The sequence below is a fragment of the Prenolepis imparis genome, unplaced genomic scaffold (assembly GCF_030444845.1).
Source record: "Prenolepis imparis isolate NDT839.2.m4 unplaced genomic scaffold, iyPreImpa1.0 SCAF_6, whole genome shotgun sequence".
Classification (NCBI taxonomy): Eukaryota; Metazoa; Arthropoda; class Insecta; order Hymenoptera; family Formicidae; genus Prenolepis; species Prenolepis imparis.
In genome coordinates, this window is record NW_028141164.1 from 1,871,603 (window position 1) to 1,893,449 (window position 21,847).

Consider the following 21,847-nt stretch of genomic DNA (forward strand, 5'->3'; position numbering starts at 1 on the left):
GCATTTAAAGTGCAGCCGTATCTCTTCTGTCCAATGTAAATATAAATAATCTACACGTACGCTAATTATACGAAATATATATATCTCTAAGATAACGCTCACATGATCACTAAAATCAATACCCTGTGTTTGTTTTGGCACGTTTAACTTGTTTATATCCTCATAATATTATTCGCGTTTTGTGTTAATAATCGACGATAAATTTTTTTTTTTTTTCGTCGATATTTATGAAACATCATTAAACTCCGCGAAAAATAATAAATGAGCGAGATAAACGATGCCGATAAATTGGCATTTGCCTACTCGGTCTCAATCGTGAAATTCGTGTAAATGTATAAAAAAGCTTATATAATTATATATATATCTAATATCATTAATACTTTATACCCTGTAGCCGTTTCGTTAAATCTAAATCTACGAGTTCTTACGATATTATCGAGCGATTTACTTGCCATTAGGCTTTACGTTTCTATACACATATGTACGTAATATCTATATGAAGAAAAATATGGCAAACTATCAGATCAATATACTGTATGTAAAAAAAAGAGGAAAAAAAAAAACATTTTGCGATGTGTTACGCTGTTGCCATTTTAATAGACTAAAATAGTAGCACATTTTTAAAATAAGAGTTTCTGTATTCGAATCGGTAAAAATATATATACTCAAAATGAGAAACGTGCGTATTCCAATATTGAAAAAGCAGTATTTGGATCAATTTTGTTATTAAAAAAAAAAAAAAAAAAGTACTTTTGAGGCTAAATAAAACTTTTAATCTAAATAAAACTTTTTAATTTAAATAAAACTATTTTTTTCGATTTTTGTCTTTTGTATAAAAGTGTACAGAAATTCAAAGAATTCCGAAACGTAACGTTATGGTAAAAGGATTTGCTCGCGAATCAAATTCTCGTCCGAATTGTAATTTCAAAACAACGCAACGCCTCGCAATCAGTTTTTCTTTTGGATTCTAATTATCAATTCCTAAATTATCGTAACGTTAATCAAAAATTCACGCGTTTCATGGCAGATTAAATGCTTCTGCTTTGAACGTTGTTTCACGTGGAGACCAACGCGTGTCACAAAACGTAATGCCAGAGTTTAATGCCTCTTTTGATATAAATAATTTAATATTATATTATACTTAATTTTTTCTTAATGACCCCGGGCGTCACGGTAAATATAATCGTATCAAAATATTTTTTTTATAAAACGACAACTTTTGTATACTTTGCCGTTTAATCGTGATTTTTGTTTTATAAAACATGCTTCTCTTCCATTATCGTAACTTATTTTGGTCCCGACTGCTTTGTTCAACGCACTTTTCTCCGCGTGAGTGCAAAAGCTGCTATTACTCCTCGTAGCTTTCTTACCACAAAGGTGATGATAAGACGAGGGAAACAACATCGCTTCGGCTCGAAAGGAACAAAAATATTTGGTTGTGCGAGAGAAACTTGGGAAGGGCTGAGCATGGTATTTCTCTCCCAGATGTGATAAAAAAAGACAAGTACAATGAAAAAAAAAAAATAAAAAAATAAAAAAAGATATATAAAAATGTGTACGTAACAGGAGAGACAGTCTTTAATCCCGAGTTGGCTGAACGACGAGCAATTAGTTGTAGGTAAATAAATATTCTGGATCACCCACCTTGCTTCTGCTGGGATCATCGAGAACCCTATAAAGAAGGGACGCGAAAGATCCCGTTTTCACATGCTCGGCGAGAATTCTGCCGAGCACCCATTTAAAGTCAGTGTTAGACCTGTGTCATCCGACATCCATCACGAAGACAACGATACACGAGCACCACGCTTTGCTTCGTGTCGTTTTTACGCGAAGACGCGATTCGAATGAACCGAGACGGCGGGAGATTGAATAACTTTTTTTTTAAATATTCGTAGTTTGAAAAAAATATTGCATAAAATTTGTTTACGTGAAATAATTAATTTCGTTAATTAAAATAACTTATGTCTGTTGTTATTTGTCTACGAAAGAATTTTATCAAATTCAGGTCTCTATTTAAAAAAAAAAAAAAAAAATTTTAACTGTCATACGTAATTAATTTCGTCAGTCAAATAAAATTTCGATTAATTTCGAATTATGTTTGCAAATCGATATCCTCACCTTATATTATTTGACGAATAATTTTTCTTCCGTCGACTCTGTCCATTCGACGACGCGTCTCTAAAATTCACCCGAGACAAAATGTATCAATGTAAACGAAAAAAAAAAAACAGGGGACCTAGGTCCCTTCTCTGTGTGGCTATATACTATACGTGGCTATTCGTTTTGGCTTGGTCGTGGTGTGTGGCGGCTGTTGGAAAGACTTTTAAATAAATACGTTATCTCTCGAAAGTGTTCTTTTTTTCGCGCGATATCGAAGTGTAACGATAATCTCCGCGCTCGGCGAGGAGCGCGGGGGCCCGTGTGTCTCATTGTCGTCATTGTCGTTGCCTTCAGGAGAATCCGTGACAGTTCTCACGGAACTCGAAGTAGAGATTCAGCAGTGCCGGCTCCGGCACGTCATGAAAGCACCTACCCTCGGGCCATTGTACGCACACTGCAACAAACGAAGAAGAAAAAAACACATACGTTACAACATTGTATTTCGCATTTCATCTTAACGAGTAAAACATCTATGCAACTATAGCATTTTGCAATTATATAGCGGCGTTCCTCGATTCATTACCGGCGCGAAGAGCCCTCAATAATGAAGCTACCGCATTTGTCGCACGACCGGCGGAGATAATTAATAGGGTATTTACCGACGTTCGCAATTATCTGGCATAACACATTAACGTATATATATAGGACCGACGGTTATTTGAATTAAGTCGAAAATATACCGTGTTACCGTTAATAGTTTGTTAATTAAGAACGCAATTACAGGGAGAATGTAATTTCATCGTAAAGAGAAATAGCGTGATCGATATATATATATTCTATCGATTACATATTTTATGTTGTATACGATGTCACCACGGTAATTGTGGCATTGTGTGTATAAATTGCAAATTATATTTGATTAACTCTTTTTGATTTTTCGGAGAAAATTGATATAACTTAATATAGCGTGTGTGCGTGAAAAAAAAGCTGTAAAAAGATTGATATCAATTTAATGAACACTTATCGCATATAGCTGTGTAATTAAAACGCTTGTTTTTATTCTCCACAAAGTTGCAGTAATAATCGCTGGGCGTGGTTGATTGATTGCTATTTCAGAGATCGCTCGTAAAATTGCCAAAAATTCATTCTTCTCGCGAGCGAGAACTTTGTCGTGAAATTATTTCTTGGAAGAGAAGATTATCCGTCTCTAGTCAATTCATATTACAATAAGATAAATAATGATCCCTCACATACAATGTTTATCGCAAAAAAAAAAGATATAAAAGAAATTTATAAATTAATTTTAATGCAGTAAATCGAGATAAACTTTGAATTGTAATTGTATAATTAATTAACCAAAATAATAAAATAATATTATAACCAATAATTTAATATTAAACATTAAACTGAGTAAATGGCAATAAGAGCCGCTGTTGATAGGGCGCAATTTAAAAATAAAATTAAATGTATTATATAAGCATTCAAACGCACATCGTTTATTTAGATCCAAATTATCTTAAATTAATAAAATAATTTAATATTAAATTTTCAAATTAAAATGTCAAAAACTGATAAATAATTTGTTATATTAATATTTGTACTTCTGTGCAATTATTTACAGATACAAATATGTTTTATCCAAAATGTTAATGATATCGAATAATACCGTGCTATTATTCTGGAGATCGCTTCTATTTATTATCATAGTAATATACATTAAAATTAAAGGTATTTAAAGGCAGTCTTCTCTCTCGCAAGACAAATGAAGAATAGATAATACGGATGGAAAATAGACTTTACGTTCCAAGAGATAATCATTCTCTCCCTAATTGGCCGCGGGAATTATGTAACAAGAAGATTTTGGCTCCGGTAAAATGGAAGCTGCAAACTCTCTATACGACGGCGCACATTTTCCATCATCTTATAAAACCCGAGATTGCAATTTTCTTTCGAGACGCGCGCGTGTACGCTTCGATTTTGTTACCGAGAGATGAATAAGGCGCGGGACGAACAAAGTTTGGTACCTAGGAGCGTGATTTATGGGGCACTTTTTACGAGATTATGCGCATAGAGATGTGCTTTAAAATCAAATCACATTTCACCAACTCAGAAATATGTATGCGTTTTCACAAAATTTTTCCCTTCGCATATATATAATGTCGGCAGTGTTGAGATTTGCCGTATTAGACGAGAGAGAGATGCGAAAATTTATGAACTTTTATTAACATTCCGCTCGCGTTCTGACGCGTATATCAATTATAAAGTACTTTCATTAAATTCGTTTCTAATTAATTGGTAACTTGAAATAATTAATTGTAAAACGGATTAGTATTTATCAATTTCTCCGATACGCGTGCGGCATCAAAAGAATCGATACGCTCATTGTTACTTGAATAAACAGATAAAATAATGTTTCCGATAAATATAGGATTATAGAATAGCAATATGAATACAAACATATTATATTTAACGCGATTCGAGCAAATATATATATTCGATGTAAAACACACGAGCATATAAAATTGTAAAGATAAATCTTATATATATATAATTTCGCGCAATCTTCTCGTCTACTTTGCTTTTTACAGTGTCAAGTATAAAATCTCGGGACAAACACCGCATCTCTCTCTCTCTCAACCGGTCCACCGTGTTTAACCACGGCGATGCCTTAATGACGCATGATCTACGTGCGCATAATGGGATGCGATTTCGCGTTTGCCAAGCACGCCCGTGGCTCTCTGACGAATACCTACGGCAGGATTGATCGCGCGATTGCGTGCGGCGCAGCTGTATCTCCGGCAGAGCAGCTGTAATGAAACGGAAGGTGGCGAATTACTCGCCCTTCGTCCTCGGCCCCCTATCATCCTCCCTTCGGCCCCGCTACAGTCCTTTCTATCGCGTTCCTCTCAATGACGAGCTCACAGAGAGCTCGGTGTCGCGGATGACCCATAAGCGCGGATGACTCCGGATTCCGGATGCGATGCTTCTCCCCTTTCCTTTTCCCCCCTGGTTGTCCCCGCGAACGCATGAATCTAATGCTCGTTATTATTAATTCCGATTTTCTCCAGATTCGCAAAGCCAGATACATTATAATTATTATAAATGACGATTGAAGGGAAAATGAACGACCGGGAGATGGTCCTTTGATAACAGCTTTTATCCAACTCGCCTTTGGCAGAGGCGAGTTGGATATAATAACTATAGAAGGATTATCCGGAGGTCGTCGCGTGTTCCCTCGATAAAGAGAAATGGTCGAAAAATCCGAATTTACCGTAAATTACTGTATAAATCTAGATTCCGCTGCCGCGACAAAAACATTTGTGTAAATTTTCATACGTAAACTTTCATGCATAAATATATTTTACGCGGCTTTTTCGTTTAGATTACAATCACGGGCATTGTAAATACAAGCGCGCACTTTTGCCCCTCCATTTTTAATTAAAAACGCACTATTTTTAATTAAAATTTTATAAATTAACTTATATTTTATATTAAATTTAACACGTGTACATACATCGCGTGTATATACATGTATTCTTTAAAATAAAGTTTATTTAATCATAATAAAAAGATTTCGCGATGTAAATATTTATTATATAATTAATAGACAAATACATTTTTCTACCTATTCCATCATCTCTAAAAAATCCTATTCTCAGTCCTATTCGCAAAATTTTGAAAGTAAATTACCGATCCGCGAGAAAACAAAATTAATCCAACTTTAAGTGTAAAATCTCTTTGAAAATATTATTGCGCAACCGACGTAATACATTTTTACCATCCAAGTGGAAGAGCAAATATTCGATAGAGAACAAAGAAAAAGAAATGCTCGATAGACTAACGACGTTGTTTTTTCAAGAATGCGAATCATGCTACATGTTATTTCTAGAAATTCTGATCCCTCTCTAGCTTCACGTGAAATTTTCTTGGTTTTGTTCACGACAAGATTCACGGATGTAGAATATGCATAGAATAGAATAGAAATGTTGCAAGCGGAAATTGTTTCGACAATAATAATTTTATAAATTACTCGGTACATATTATTACCTAGCCGCTGTTTACACAAGAAAGCCTTGCGCTGTTATGTTTTTACTCGTAATTATAAGCTTAACATCGTCGGATGCTCACTCATTTGCGGATATATAAATAGTTATTTCGGAGCAAAGATGTAATCGCGTTTAGCGAAATAACTATGTTGCTACGAAGAAATATTTTCGTCCCGTTTTTACTCCGATTTTCGCGCGATTATTTCGATATATCGGGTCAGCACATTTTTAGACAGGACGCGAAATCCGCGAAAATAAACGCGCCCCCGACCTACTTTTTTTTGTGTAAAGAACCACCTTACGAGACGCGATTTCTTCATAGAACCCCGTCTGCCGATCTATTTATCGAGTACAATCGTACAACGGACAATGCGATGTCCGATTTGCATAAAACTTATCGGATCTCTCTCGCGACGAGCGTGCGCATCAAAAATATATCATGCAACTATTTACGCAAACACGTTGCGCAGCGACGCGTGAAATTTCGTTCTCGCTTCTCCCCCCGTTTTCTCCCTTTTGTACGCTTTTCGTTGTTCCGCGAATTTCTCAGCGCGAAAATACCGGCGCGCATATAAAACACGCTGTAATTCCATTAAACCTCCCCGCTTCCGGTATTAACCGCAAACGCGGCGATAGTGAGATCTCTCGCGCGCGATGGGGGAAGAAAAATAAAATTTTTTAATAAAACGAAGCTCCGCGCGCGGGAGAGGATCGACCAAACTTTGTCGTTCTATTTCTTGCGGTTTTATTCCTCCATCGGCATCGGTCAGGACTTTGCAACGCGGCGAGGAAACGAAAACTCGAAGTTCTTCGCGAAAAGTTCAGAGAAGAGTGCGCGATCCAGTCGCACAAATAAATGCGAGATTGATTTCTCTTTTCTCGCTGAAAGTGTGTTCTTGAATTCTAAAAAACCCCAGTATGTCCAATGAGATAATAAATAACCTATTATCAAGCGGGAAAAATAATCTCCATTAATTTTGTATAAAATAAAACTCTTAAAAACCGAAAAAGTAGAATATTAATAATTAATGAGATATTATACATAAAACGCTAAGCCATCAGTGATAACAATGAAAACAATGTGATTTCGAGACGGACAATTTTGCAAGAGCGAATAAACTTGGCGGCGAAGAGCAGAGTTTTAGCAAGGAAAATTTTTGTCGAAAAAATAAGATGTTACGTGCGCTTTTCCTCGCACAAGGAGGTATATAAGACTTGCGAGTCGCTTCGAAAGAAAGAGGCGTGCACCAACTCGTGAGAGAAATGTAAGGAGGGACGACGAAGAGGGCGAGACGCGGAGCAAATGTATGCATGTCGTGCTACGGGGCGTTATTTACGCGACAATTAATGAGCAGAGACTCTGCGTAAATTATGAGTATCACGTACTGGTATTCCCACGAAATCAGCGAACGAAGAAGACGACGAGCGGAAGCGTATCGCGTAAAACGTGGTCCGGTCCCGCGAAGGAAGAACGACTGCTTGCTAAGCGACAGAAGAGGAGATAAAACACGGAAACGTCAGGTGTATAATCGCAAATGTTCGTGACGGTTCATGATTCAAATATAAAAAAAAAAGAATTATAAAATTCCGCCGCCATTATATGCTTTTGCTACCTAATAAATAAAAATGTTAATTTGATGCAGCAAAACGCGCTAAAAACATTTTTAAAACGTAATACATCATGGGTACTCATAATATAATGTTAGAATATATATATGTATAAATGTATATTATATTAAAAAAATTTTTTTTAATCAAAAAATGCATTTTTAAATTAAAAATTATAAGAGCGTTCTCAAATTAAATTTCTTTATAAATTAATTAGCTATGTAAGGAAAATTGTCGAACGCGTGAATTTTCTGTGTATCAGTTAAGACCCCAGGAACTGTGTATTACCGCTTAAGAGAAAGTGGGACAGACGAGGGTAAGCGTGCAATTTTTATGACTCCGCTCGGTAAATCCTGTCGATCCGGGACATATATACAAGGGTGAAAAAAATATACTAGCGGTGAAAAACGGGTCGGCGGGGCGTAGCTCTTTCTCGTTCGGTCTCCTTCCAACGTTATTTATACAGGTGGTGCATTTACGGAAACATAGGAGGAAGAAGGAGAAGCCCACGTGGCCGGAGCGAAATAAATTTGCGACTTTGCATTTACGGAAACCGCACACCTCGGTACAGTGCACAGATTAGATGACAAGAAAAATTCCGGAGATTGCAATATACTCTGTTAAAATTACTACTTCATATTTTTTAAAAAGATAAAATTATTTATCATTTGACGCAATTACGTACGTTTTATTTCGAGTTCGAATTCTATTTGATTTTATCGAAGTCATTAATCAATGCTTAAGTGCTCGAATCCTTTCGAGTAAGATAGAAATAATAACTTATTCTCGAAGATACATGGTTTCCGAGCGAAGATTAATGGTTCTATAATGAGACGACTTACTGCATCTATATTCGCCGCCGAACAAATTTCTCTATAATTAGACACGTCCTACTTTTGCGATAGGAAATTGTAATGCATATATTTTATCTGAGTATTCTAATAATATTGCGTGACATAACAATTATTTCTTTACCATAAACAGAAAGCTAAAAAAAAAAATACATCATGTGATCTATATAGTGTGTAAATTATATTAAATTATACGTGTACTTATATCGAGCTACACGAGCAGAGGCCATTTGTACGTGCTATGTGTTAATTCTCTCTTCTTGCAGAAAAAAAACGAGCACAATGAGAAATCTAATCGCACACGCACTTAATTCACTTGTATCGGCTCCGAAAATCTAGGAGGTGCATACATTTCCCTTTCGGTATTATTAGCATCTGAATGCGCGCGGTAAGAGTTGGCGGGAATAAAACTTAAATTTCGCTTTTATCATTTATTTCACGTCTCGTGCAGGCTTTCCAGCTTGCGAGCCCGTAAAGAAAAATTCGCGCAAAGCGCTTTTCACGTCGATTAATGTCTCTATTATGTACAGCAATTCTTCTCGCGTCTTGAATTAAAACCACGATACTACTTTATGCAAAAAATTTAAAAAAAAATTAAAAAAAGCAAAAACAAAAATTATCTCATCATTAAATCTCTTCCTCTTCGCCGATTTGAAATTTTCGAAAAACACCAGAAACGCCAGTCGTCGCTGACACGCTGTCGATTCATAACGCTATTACGAGACACTATCGAACGCGAGAGAGGGCGAGAGGTGTCTTGGCCATTGTGCGCACTCCATCGACAGTTTGTCGAATCGGTTATTAGAGGCGTCGGGAGTAACGTGTGCACCTGTACACGCCAAATGGACCGAATTGATCTTAACGTCTCTCCGGGCGCGAGCCTTAGCAATCCGATAATTGCATGTCGCGTGCGTGGGTGTAGGATTAAAGCTCGCGCGCACAGAGAGAGAGAGAACGTTCATCTATCGACATGGGCGAGAATCAATCCAGCCGCGAAGTCCTGTTTGATTCGCGATTAAACCGCGACGGGTGCATTCGGAGAATGCAAATGCACGAGCGGTGTTGTAACGTAACCGAATGGATGCAGTATAATCCGATATAGTTAGATATTTTTATAATTTTAATTAATAGATTCGTAATTACGCATTTATCGCGGAAATGAATTTGATTTAAATAAATAACAATGGCGTTTTGATGTGGCATTGAAACACCTGTTTGGGAATTTAGAGAAAGAAAAGAATTTAATGATGTATAAATTAAAATAAATTAAATAATATATAATAATATTAAATTATAACATATATATATATTAAAATTTAAAAAATATATAAATTAAAATAAGATATGCTAATTAACGTGTCAGAGATAATATTATGTAGAGATAATAATATTACGAATGAAATTAAAAGAATATTCATTATATATATATATATAGAATTGCAAATCAATTTTTAAGTTAGTCATAGATATATGTCCTTTTGTGTAATCGGAATCGTAAATGCGGTTATAATTAGAGACGTTAATTGCGACGCTGTCGTCATTCGGCGTCCTTTGCGGATCGAAATCTGCTGACAAGAATGGTATTCGCGTTAGGAAACACTTGGCAACGCACGTTCGGTCGTTATTACTGTTTTAAGTACCTATCGTTTATTTATCACCACATTATTTATAACCACACGTGCACGCGCGACTAGCTCGATCGTTTCGAGCCGCAATAGAAGAGATCAACATAAATCTCGGCTAATTCTCTTAATCAAAGGAAGTTCGTATGAAATGCGAGACATTTAGCTGATTCGTGACGAACGTGATAAAGATTTCCGTCGCTGCTAAGCTAAGTTCTAAAATCTTATTATTAATCCTCGTAATTTTATTGATACTTTACTCTCGTCTTATTATATGTATTATGTGATATATATTAAAAAAAAAATTTTTTTATATTATTTTTATAGTTATATGTTTTAATTACACGTCATTTACTAACGCGCGATAATTTGTCATGTCAAATAAAGATCTTTGCGAAGCTTTCGGGAATTAATTATGATCCAAAAACACCCGCTGGACTTCATAGTGTAATCAGCAAAGAGCCTATGTGAGTAGTCGCTCGGTTACGTAATACCACATATTTGCAATGTGTACTCCTCGCAGCTGGTGGTCCGTCAAGTAATCCGGATTAAGCCGCAATTTAAATCGGGCCGTATGACCGGAACGAGGTTAAATTTAGTTTAAAACGCTCTGCCATACTCTATATGTGCTATGTAATAAATGCGTTGTGCGCGCACGGTGTAAAATTTAACAGAATAAATAATATTCTACACACATAAATGCACTCATATTGTTAAAGAATTAATGCAAAAAAGTTTTAACTCTCTTACAAAAGTAATTTTACTCTTAAATTCCGTTGTATTGATTTTTCAAACAATATAGAACCTTATTCCCCTTTATACACATCGTAGAGAATAACTTATGCTTAAGATTCCATATGTAAATATATACATATATTTTTTCCCGATATTCTTCGAATTTGAATTTCAGATTCACTTATCTAAACAAAATGCATTGTTGAAATAGAAAATAAGTAGAATATTCGCGTAAGTATATATATATGTATATATAAAATCGTACAGAATATTTTTGTCCGTCCGCACTGAGCAAATTTCACATCTCGATGCGCGCGAGATTTCCTCTCGTCTTATTTTGCAATATAAGGGAAGACTCTTTTACATCTTTACGTCGGCAAAGTCGGGAACGAGCAAGCGCGAAAACGCAGAAAATGTATATTTCCCGCGGAAATAATCTCCGGGAAAAAATACGCGCTCGGCGTTTGTACAGCATAAATCGTATATATGTGATAGAAATGATATACGGGCTATATTTTTTTTTATTATTTTATACGATGGACTACACCCCGTGCGCGAGCAATACCGCGCGATCAACCATTTCGCGAATCACTTTCCAAAGCACGGTCGTATTTTTCTATCGCGAGTTTCTGCTGCGTTTCATGAAACTTCAATTTCACGCATCAAATATCCGCGAGCATAATTTTCTCGCGCGCGCACATATTATATATTTATATATAATCGGGGAATATAATCTTAAGAGAGAGAAAAATATCTAGTTTTTGGGCTTAAAAAATGGTTCGGTTGTGCAATATTTTTAAAAAGTAATTAAAAACGCGAGCGAAATCATTTTTAATTAAATTCTCATCACAGACTGTATATCCACTGCAGAATCTTTCGTAATATATTTCTATCCCCGATATATCTCTTTATTGTACGCGTACAATCCGGTAATCTAACGCGCAACACGCTGTATATACGATGTTTAAGTTTTAATGGAACTCTGTCGCAGTGCCCGGGGCGTTCAAGTATTAAACGGCCCAAGAGGAAGCTCCGAAGAGCGAAAGTTACCGAGGGATAAAAGTGATATATGAAAGTTTCGACATACCGTTCGGCACCGTCGGCGGCTTTTTCGTCTGTACCCTCGCTGTTGCGTTGTTCACCTGTCGAATTGTAAAAGGAATCACATATTAGAACAACCGAAACTTCTTTTCAATCCGCGAGAGATTTTTATCTGACGTCGCCCAACTTTGAGAAATCGCGCGTGGTTATATTTGGATCATCTTTCTCGCGTATTTTTGACAAAATCGCGTCATTAATATATGACAATAAAATTAACAGTAAACAAACCGTAAAATATAACAAATAGAAAACTTTAGTAAATTTAGTTATCATCAACGACTAATTAAATTCGAAAAGTGTTAAAACATCTCATGATTTGATTATTTATAGCAATGAAATATTTATTAGATGAAATAGTTTTCATTGAAATACCAATGTAATAATAATAATAATTATTATTAGCCGAAATAATAATAGGACAAATTGTGATTCTATAAAAGCGGCGCAATCACGGTGAAAGGTATATCTCTCTGAATCGAGAATAAAATTTGAGAAATTTTCACAATTTTACGGGGCCACGCGCGAATCCTGTAATCAAATATACGTTGTTCGATGCAGAATCGCATTTGCACAATTGGGCACAATTTGTTTTATTACGGCTCTGAACGTGTTTATCGTGAAATTTTTTAATTGCCTCAAAATGCGATAACTCTGCATAATTCTGCATCGTACATGAACCAATAATGAGCAATATTTAACGATTAAAAATTGTATACGGTTGCACGTTCCTTTTAATTACTTTTTTTCAACACTTTTATCGGGTTTTGTAAATAAATTGTCTACGTATTGAGTTCTTTGTGATTCATCGTTTCGTTTTATATCATTCACACAGATCAGTAAGTGTTTTGAACGTGCAAACGCAACAAGTTTTTGCTTGAATTTAGATATTTTTCTTCTACCGCTAGAATTTGCCTCTTGATACGTAAATTTGCAATCAACAATGTATTGATCAATTTAGAAAATAATTTAGCAATCTTGTAATTTTGTAAAATGCGTATTCAGAATTTTTTCGTCATATCAAATTTACGTATCGATATATTTTGCTCTGAAATGCGTCCAAATTCAAGGAACATTATTCTATATAAGCGTTAGTAAACATATAACAATATGAACAAATCTCTCTTTAATAAAAAGAGATTTTGTTTTTCACAGTTTCCAACTTGCAAAATAAATATTGATGAAAATGATAAGATAAATACTAAAAGTTTAAATAAAAAATAAATAAATAGGTTTGATTGACAGAAACAAATCGTAACAATAAATATATTTTCGATATATTTAAAATATTATACGCAAGATTGAAATTTATCGCAATTTTTTATTTTCGAGCAAAACAGGAAGCTACGGGAAAAAACGATTTATTAAATTTAAAACGTTACTGTTATTTTACAAGTTAGAAACTGCAAGAACTTTGACGGTCGACGAATTTAACGCTCCAATAATAATCGATCATTTGTTATTCAGTAATACGTCTTCATTATTCAACTTATATCTATTTATCGCTTTTTAAATATATATAAAACGTCATAATGTCGTACTACTAACTATTACTGTAACGATCGAATTAAATATCGACAGTAAAAACGATTTTAATCACTTCGCGCACAGTAACTACGACAAATGCGACACACAATACGTGTATAAATAACGCGCCAACAATTCTCGCATTTAATCTCGTCGACCTGCAAAGAGAGCTTTACATGCGCGTCAATTGTCGAGGGAGAGGGTGAGAGGCGCGACAACGCGGTTAAATAAAAGTCAACCCGACTTGTCGAAGGGCGCAACTAATTTCTTTTATTACGCGCCTTACGGATATCAATTACGCGAGACAGTTTAATGAAAGCGATAAAAAGAGAAGAAGAAAAAAAGAAAGAAACCGATTGCTCCGTCGCGCGTCTGTCGGAGACCTCCTTTCCTCTCCCTCCTTTCTCCTTCATGACCGAGAAAACAATGGCAAGTCTTCCGGTAGATTTCCGATTATTTCAATTTCGCTCAAGTACTTTCGTGTCTGGCAAAAAAGGACGAGTTCCCCCCGTGGGTGGATCGCGACTTGTTTCGTTCTTTATCGAGAGAACACTTCGCTTACCATAGGCTCTCTTCAGCTTTGCTTTTTGCTCTACCTACCTGCCTCTGCCTACCTACCGATCTATACCCCGCCTTCTCGTTTTCCTGCCCCACTTTGCGTCCGCTTTAGCAAGGGTAGAGAGAAGAGTTCCGTCGAGACACAAAAGGTTTGCGATATCGTGGCGTATCGCATCGCGTACATTTCTATATACGTTTCAACAAGCAGCACGAAAATGCATGTCGATTCAGCACAAATGTTTCCCGTCCGAGGATAGTTGAGACATTGAATCTTTCTCTTTGAATCGAAAGTAGGTTGCACAAATGTGCGATCGATTATTATAAAAAAATTAAATATAATGATATTTTGACAATTAATAAGTAAATCAGTTTGCGAAGATAGTATCCTATAAATCAGAACAGCAAAAATTCTGTAATCATTACTTATTCGATTCATGTTGATACATTAATTAATTAAATTATATATATATATATATTATATTTTTTATATTAATTTATTTATTATTTCAATTTCTCAACTATTTAAATAATTGGAAATAAAATTTCGCATGTTGCGGAATTTTTCAGACGTCAGGAAACGCGACGTTGTTCGCAGCTGTGATTGATAAATAAAAGATTGATGTGCCTCGAATTCGCGCGACAGGAAACGGATCTTGAACAGCGTATCGACTCTCACGAGGATTGTGAATTACGAGGCTTTATCCAGGGCCAATCACACCGACTGCTGCGGCGCATCGTCGAGCAATTTGCATTTTACGATCTTGTTTCCAGCAACGAGGATTTGATTTAGACTATCGTACATCTCACGGCACATGTAACGCGGAGTTAAACGAACATTGTTAGTAAGGAATATGAAGACTGATGATAGGATCGTCAGAGTTACGAAAGTTTACGCAATCAAATGTCTTTATCTCATTTCATTTAAAAATAATAAATTATTTAAATTATTATTATATTCATGAATTATGCTATAAAATCCGTTGGACTGAATTTTAATTATCTAAGCTAATGTTGTTAAATAATACAATACTATCATAGCAATTATTTTTAGATGCTTGTTAATGTATGTCATACATTAAAACATAGGTATATGGTTTTAAATAATATGTACGTATATATGCACGCGTTCTATGATACATTCTAATGAGATGAAAAAAAAATGCATAAGTTTTTCTCCGATTCAGAAATGTTGCTTAGCAAAATATAAGTGTTTTCTCATTAAAAAAAAAAATTCAGTTTCTGTCCGCATGAGTATCGTTATGTCGCGATGCTGCGAGATGCAACCGATACAACAACTATGCGGGGTTGTTGCACTTTAACGAATAAACAAACGAGCGAAACGCAAGCCGAGAATCGATCCCGATCGATAATAAACAAGCGTGTCCGTGCGTGAACTACCTTGCTCTGACAAACAATTGTGGCACGCCGGGCGAATTTTTGTTTGCCGCATCCGTGAATCAGCGTATCGCATTCATTGCATTCAAAACCGACGGAAAGCATCGCGCACAGACCGATTGTTTTGCAAATTATACCAGCGGATATTAATGACACCAAGCCGAAATCGACAGGCAATTTCAATTTGGATTGGGTGTTATCCCTCTCCCGTTCTTATATACATAAATAAAAAGAGATGATGGCACGTTTCGGCAAAATGTCGCGTACGATAATTGTTGATCCGAAATTATACCAACTGCAATAACAAGATAAAGTAAAAAAATATTACGATTAAAAATCATTACAATATATTCTTAAATATAGAGATTTTAAATCGAAATCTTATAGCCGTATAAAGTGGGTCGCTATTTCTATCGAAAGCCAATTTTATTATTGAGATTTTCAGCAGTTAATATTAGCATATTAAAGTTTGACTGTAAAAGTGTTATAATAAACATATAGATGTATCAGTAAACGTACGTTGAGTAAATTTTAACACTCAAGAAGTACTAAAATCGATATCTCATTATAACATGTTCTCTCTCTTTTTTTAAGAATCTTATTTGAATATGCGAAAGACTCTAAAGAGACAGTTTCTCCACGATCTTATCTGCGACTTTATTAATTCGGCAAGAAAAAAAATGATGAATGTAAACCACTGAATAATATGCAAACAACAGGGTTGCGACGAAAAAATTCGTTTCGACGACCTTGTTACAGGACTATCGATATGGAATAATGTGCCGTCTAAAATTATGCATAAATCAATATTGCGAACTCCTGCAGAATGCATTGATCAATGTCGTCACGTATTTAACCCTAAATAATGCCTTGTACCTATTGTATACATATGTGATGTTTAGACGATTAAAACATATGTGTAAATAATATACAAGAAATTGCAATGCATTTTATCTTTAAATAGAATAATTATAATTGCAGATTAAAAATAAGTTTTGCAATACGAAACTATAACATTCATATTATCTTTCGGATAAAACAGTTTAAAAAATTTAATAATGTAGAGAATAGTAAATCTATAAAAATTTCCAATTTTAATTAGAAATTTAATTATTAATTTTAATTTTAATTCAATTATTAATGATTTTTGAATTTTTGAAGATTCGAGAGTTTAATAATGCAACACAAAACCGAGAAAAATATATTCCTCGAATACATATGTTTTCGAAGTTTAAATGAGCAAGAATAAAAAAAACTTTTCGGTGTAAGTTTCAAGCTCAATCTTACTTATCTTGATTCTGTACAATACGGACCTCCCTATTACATAATGCAATTGGCTGCAAGCATCGAACCGATGAAAGTAAAATGGTTACGTTAATGAAGACCCGAATACAAGAGCGATCGGCATTCGAAGGATCTAACAATCGACGCGATTCTCCCCGGCAACTCCGGCCTGGAGAGAGAGAGAGAGAGAGTTCGCGAATTTCTCGAGCACTTATCTCATTCCCTAGTAGGGGAGTAACGGGGGGGGCTCGCCCGGAGAAGGCTCGACCAGACTTAGGAGGAGTTGCTTGCGATCGAATGAACGAAATGGCACTTTGGAAATTTCACGTAACCTCGCTCGTCTTGGACGAGCGGATATCTACATAAATTTGACTTGCTAAGGCCGAAAACTCGACCACCGACCAACTGCGGGGGCTGACCCGTTCGTGGATGGCGATAGGGTACCTGTCGTTAATACCGGAAGCGATGTACGTAACCTATGAACCACCCGCCGTCGCTTCTACTAGGTCATGTTAGGATCGTGCGGCGAAATGTACGAGGTAATCGAAATTCTGCCCTCTCTTCTTCCTCCATCTTGCTTGCTTACTAACCCGAATGCCTGTGCTACACGACGGCCTTAATGGCGGAGGAACTACTTTTCCTCCCTGTGCTTCATTCAACTAAAAATTATTTTTTCATCCGCCTGAATATAATCACACGTTACGCTGCTCTTTTAAATATTTCCCGAATTGCATATCTATAGCTTCTTATTTATGCGACCCTCTTTGATAAAGATTGACCTTGGTATACGCGATAATCGACGAACACAAGACATGTCTTTTTCCATGTCCAGATATTTTTTTTTTAATTTTAAAACCTATAGTTTAAACTCTTTTTTTTTTAAAGAATTTTATCGTAAAAATATTTAAAAGATTAAGTTTATATAATTCACTGATAGTTTTCAGTTCAACCAAATGTCGCGAGAGTATACCATGAGGATACCATAAAAGTTCTCCTTATATTGCTTGAGATGCAACTGAAAATTTGAAAAATATTCTCTGCCTTGTTTGTACATTCCCTTTTGGGTCTTGACCGCGGTTGAATAAGTTTACAGACTCGTAGCCGTGGGAATGCTCTTTCCTCCCAATTCTGTTTGCCGGACACGTATGAATTTTTCATGCACGATTTAATCGCCGATTCGCTTCTACGAGCGCTATGTTTGCACGTTACCGCACAAGGCATTGTCGCCCTTCCCCTTTCCCTTCTCTCTCTGATGTCGTTGCTGACCCAGAATGTCGACTACTCCTTTACATCTTCAGGAAGAGCTTTTTCCGACTCGTAGCCGACCACAGTAGTTGCGCCAAGGCCGAACTCGTTAAGTTGCATTCACGTGCAACTATAACTTATCCCTCGCGGCGTTTTAATGTATAGTATACATAAGCTCTTTGACTCTTGAAAATCATCCTCTCGTCGCACGACAACTCGGTCAAAAAATATTTATCTTACAAATAATATATAAATAATAAAGAAATATAATTTACGCGGAAAAATAAGATAAATGACGCTCTTCACGTAAGTAAAGTGTCCTTTAAGATAATTTATTTTCTTCGTCTCATTACTTATATATTCGACTTTATTGTATTTCTTGAGACAGGTGAAGCGCATCTCCTAAGAAATTCCTCGCGCATTTGGTACATCGCACAGAACTCTCGGGATATATTTATTTATTCGTCCTCGCTTTCTTCGCGTCACTTTTTTTTTCATCCCCTGTCTACTTTAAATCGTCTTACGACGGCATTAGCATTGTCATTATCCCTTCCAGCAGCTTCGACGCGGAACGACCCGGAATGTCAGTTTTGCGCTAAGAGTGTATAAGAGCTTTTCTTTCGACGGGATTTCTTGTCGTTTCCGTAACAGTTCTTGCTCGTTAATCCGCATTCTTCGCCTAGCAGCGGGTCGATGTAATTTCAACCTTCCGCAGCCTCTGTGTCATTTGTCATGGCGCGAGCAATGAATCGCCCCGTGGATTATGTATTCGCGAGGTTATTCCTTAACTTTAAGATCCTATGTTAGCTGAACTGCCATAAGCTCTTATCACCGAGCTCGATCGATCCGCTCAAGCGTTCTCTCTCTCTCTGTGGATTTTCCGCGACACGCGACGCTTTTTGCCCGCTATATCGACGACGATCTATTCCGCCTCTTATCAGAGACAAATGTTTGGTAGGGACGATATTTCGACAAAACAGCAAAACGTAGATAGAAAAGGGGATCATCCTCTTCACCGTCTTAATCTCAATTCTACTTATTTTACCGTCCGGAAAATTCAAGAGATAAACAGATGTCTTATATACTTGCCAATCGTGAGAGAAAGAAAGCAGCGAAGCGGCAGCGAAAAATTTCACGATTAATCTAAGGGAATTCCGTTGCACGTGCTCAGTTTTCCGAAACACTTCAATTTCTCGAGATGCAATTATGATGAAAGATCACGAGTTACCGCATCGCGAGATACCCCGGATCTAACTCGATCTCTGTAAAGATCACAACTCGTTCGTGGAGAAGCTGCCGCTCGGAAAATGAACGAAAAAAAAATAAATAAATAAAAAATAAAAAGCACGAGAGAGAAGAATAAAAACGCGGTGGAGCGTTTAGAGACGTAACGAGTCGGCGCTCGGGACAATACGACGATTTACAAAAGGTGTTCGTTAAGATAATGTGGGCCGTTGAATGCGATATCTGCTGGTGTATCGCAAGCATCTTTGCCTCTCGTTATAAGAGGGCCGCGACGCGCTTTAAAACGAATCTCTAAATGTGCGACGGTTTCTGCGCAAACGTCTCCCAGTTCGATACTCCTCGACTATCGAAAGTCACCCCTCTCTCCCCCGCCTTCGTTTCCTTCCGGAGTTCGCGTCTGCACCTTTCTCGTTGCAAGGGACGTAGGCAGCTAACGGGGCGAAATGAAAAGACCCACCCCGCGAATCGATAAATGAATTCGTCGATGCGACGCGAAACGCGCGTTTGGTGGCAAAAAGTTCAGTCGCGTGTTAAAGATTAATAACGACGAATAAAAGTCTGCCTCTCGGTTGAGAAGATAATATTTTTTTCTGTATACTCGCCGATTGGAGCAAGTCGTGTACACTTCCGTGTACCGTATATTTTTCATTAGAATTATGCTTCGGAAAAGTTTAATATTTAGCGTCATTATGTAAATGTTTCTTTCCTATCGATTCATGAATAATGTATAATCCGTATAGCTAAATTCTGCATATTTGAAAGTTTTGCATTTAAAATTCATTTTCTCTTGAGATTTTTCGATTTCAATTTTTATTTAAATCTTTATTCCTCAATTTTGTCCATCGATTTCCTCAGTTTTGCGAGGATATATCGGTGATGAACACGTGATGAGCAACCTCAAATTTCACGAACGAGCGAGTTCGTTTCCCATCGAAGGGCGCGCTAAATTGCGCGTGAAATGTGAATACGCGTAGCTTGCTGTCGCTTGTTATCCCGTAAAAAATTAAAAAAAGCAATTTCTCTGCCGAATTATGTTGTCGTTAAAAGAAGGGGGAAATAAATGTGTCTCATCATCGCACGTTAAATCGATATATAAAATCAATGATCGAATTTAGAGAGCTCCCGAACTGCGTACTATTCGAGGATCCAATTTCCGAAGTCATTGAGTCGGATTAATGTCCAGAATTATTTAAAGCCGAAGAGAGAGAATCGGACACAGTATAAAAAGTCGCGGAGCGGTAATTAAAAAGTCTCTCGGGAGAGATTAGCTAATAAAGTACCGGTCCTCCCACGGGGGAACTTGGTGAGAAATTCGCAACGGCTAATTGCGTTTCTCCTCAAATCTTCCACTCTCTCTACCCGTATAATTGCTACGATGAACATATCGGTTTACGTGAATTTCGAGAAATTCCCGCCGGAATATTTGCGTACATATATATGGGCGAATTTTTATATACCACGTCCTTTTCGGAACTCCGTCGGCTGGAAATTAACGGCGAGAAAGCAGGGTGGGGGGGTGGCAATAAAAAAAAGGCGCAGTCTCTAATTTAAGATCCCTCCCTAATCTCTTCCGCAATTAAAGTGCTACGTCACGTTCGTGAGAAAATTACGCGTAAAAGAATTCTCGTTAGAGTTCGTTCTCATTCTTTGCCATCTCGTTGGTCCCTGGACTGGCGTTTTAGCCTCCGCGCCTTTTTTAACCTCTCTCGCTCTTTACGCTTTACGGCGGCTCTTAGAAAATTCAACAAAGGACCTTAGGTACTTAGTACTTGAGTAAAACGGGTCAAATGTCGTCGCGTAAGAGTGATGACGTACGAGATATAATCGTTCTGAAACTGCTCTCGCGTCATAATTGACGATGGGGCGTGGATGCGCGAAGGCACATGCCTGCCTCTTTGTTAAAATTCGATCGCAAGTGTATACAAATAAAATGCAAATTGCTCGTGGAAGAAAAGTCATTAATGTGCCATTATCACGCGTAATTAGCGTAGCTGTTTTTTCGATTGTCTCGGTTGCCATTTGCGAAAGTACTTGAGTCCTCCATGCGTTTTACTACCCTTATGTCTAATTACTAATTAGCTTACATATAATTGTTATATCTTAAATCTATTATTTTTGTTTGGTTACATGATAAATTGTAAGTAATTTTATTTTAGGAGAAAGTAAGCGCTACGCGTGTGCCGGTCGAAAAAAATAGACAAAAGAAGAGAGATTAGAAACGTGTTGTTAAATAAAAAAAATATATATATACAGATCATAAAAAATAATAAAATAAAACTAAAATAAACTCACAGATGACGAACTATTCATGCAGCAGTTGTGTGTTTCTAATTATATTTTATTTGTTTTCACAAATTTTAAAATATATTTCTCTTTGCGATAAAAATATAGAATACTTTTATTTAAAAAAAATATATATATTTTCCTTTTCTAGAAAACAAATCCGTAAATTATAAAATTAAAAAAAAAAAAAAAAGATTTTTTATTCCCTCAGAACAAATACTTCGTCACACGTGCGAAAGTATAATCTCTC

General features: G+C 36.4%; 2 protein-coding genes across 10 annotated transcripts in view; one reads left to right on the forward strand and one right to left on the reverse strand.

The window, feature by feature from the left end:
• LOC145937572 (uncharacterized) overlaps positions 1-21,847 on the forward strand; it is a 184,819-nt gene that overhangs the window by 68,323 nt on the left and 94,649 nt on the right. The gene's annotated exons all lie outside the window — the stretch shown is intronic.
• LOC145937553 (RNA binding protein fox-1 homolog 2) overlaps positions 1-21,847 on the reverse strand; it is a 263,968-nt gene that overhangs the window by 43,793 nt on the left and 198,328 nt on the right. For all 9 annotated transcript variants that reach the window (XM_083040661.1, XM_083040665.1, XM_083040664.1 and 6 more), the window contains 2 exons: positions 12,050-12,104; positions 2,534-2,554 (listed from right to left, as the gene is read on the reverse strand). In XM_083040661.1, coding sequence (XP_082896787.1) covers positions 2,534-2,554; positions 12,050-12,104 — 76 coding nt within the window. The remainder of the gene's footprint in view (positions 1-2,533; positions 2,555-12,049; positions 12,105-21,847) is intronic.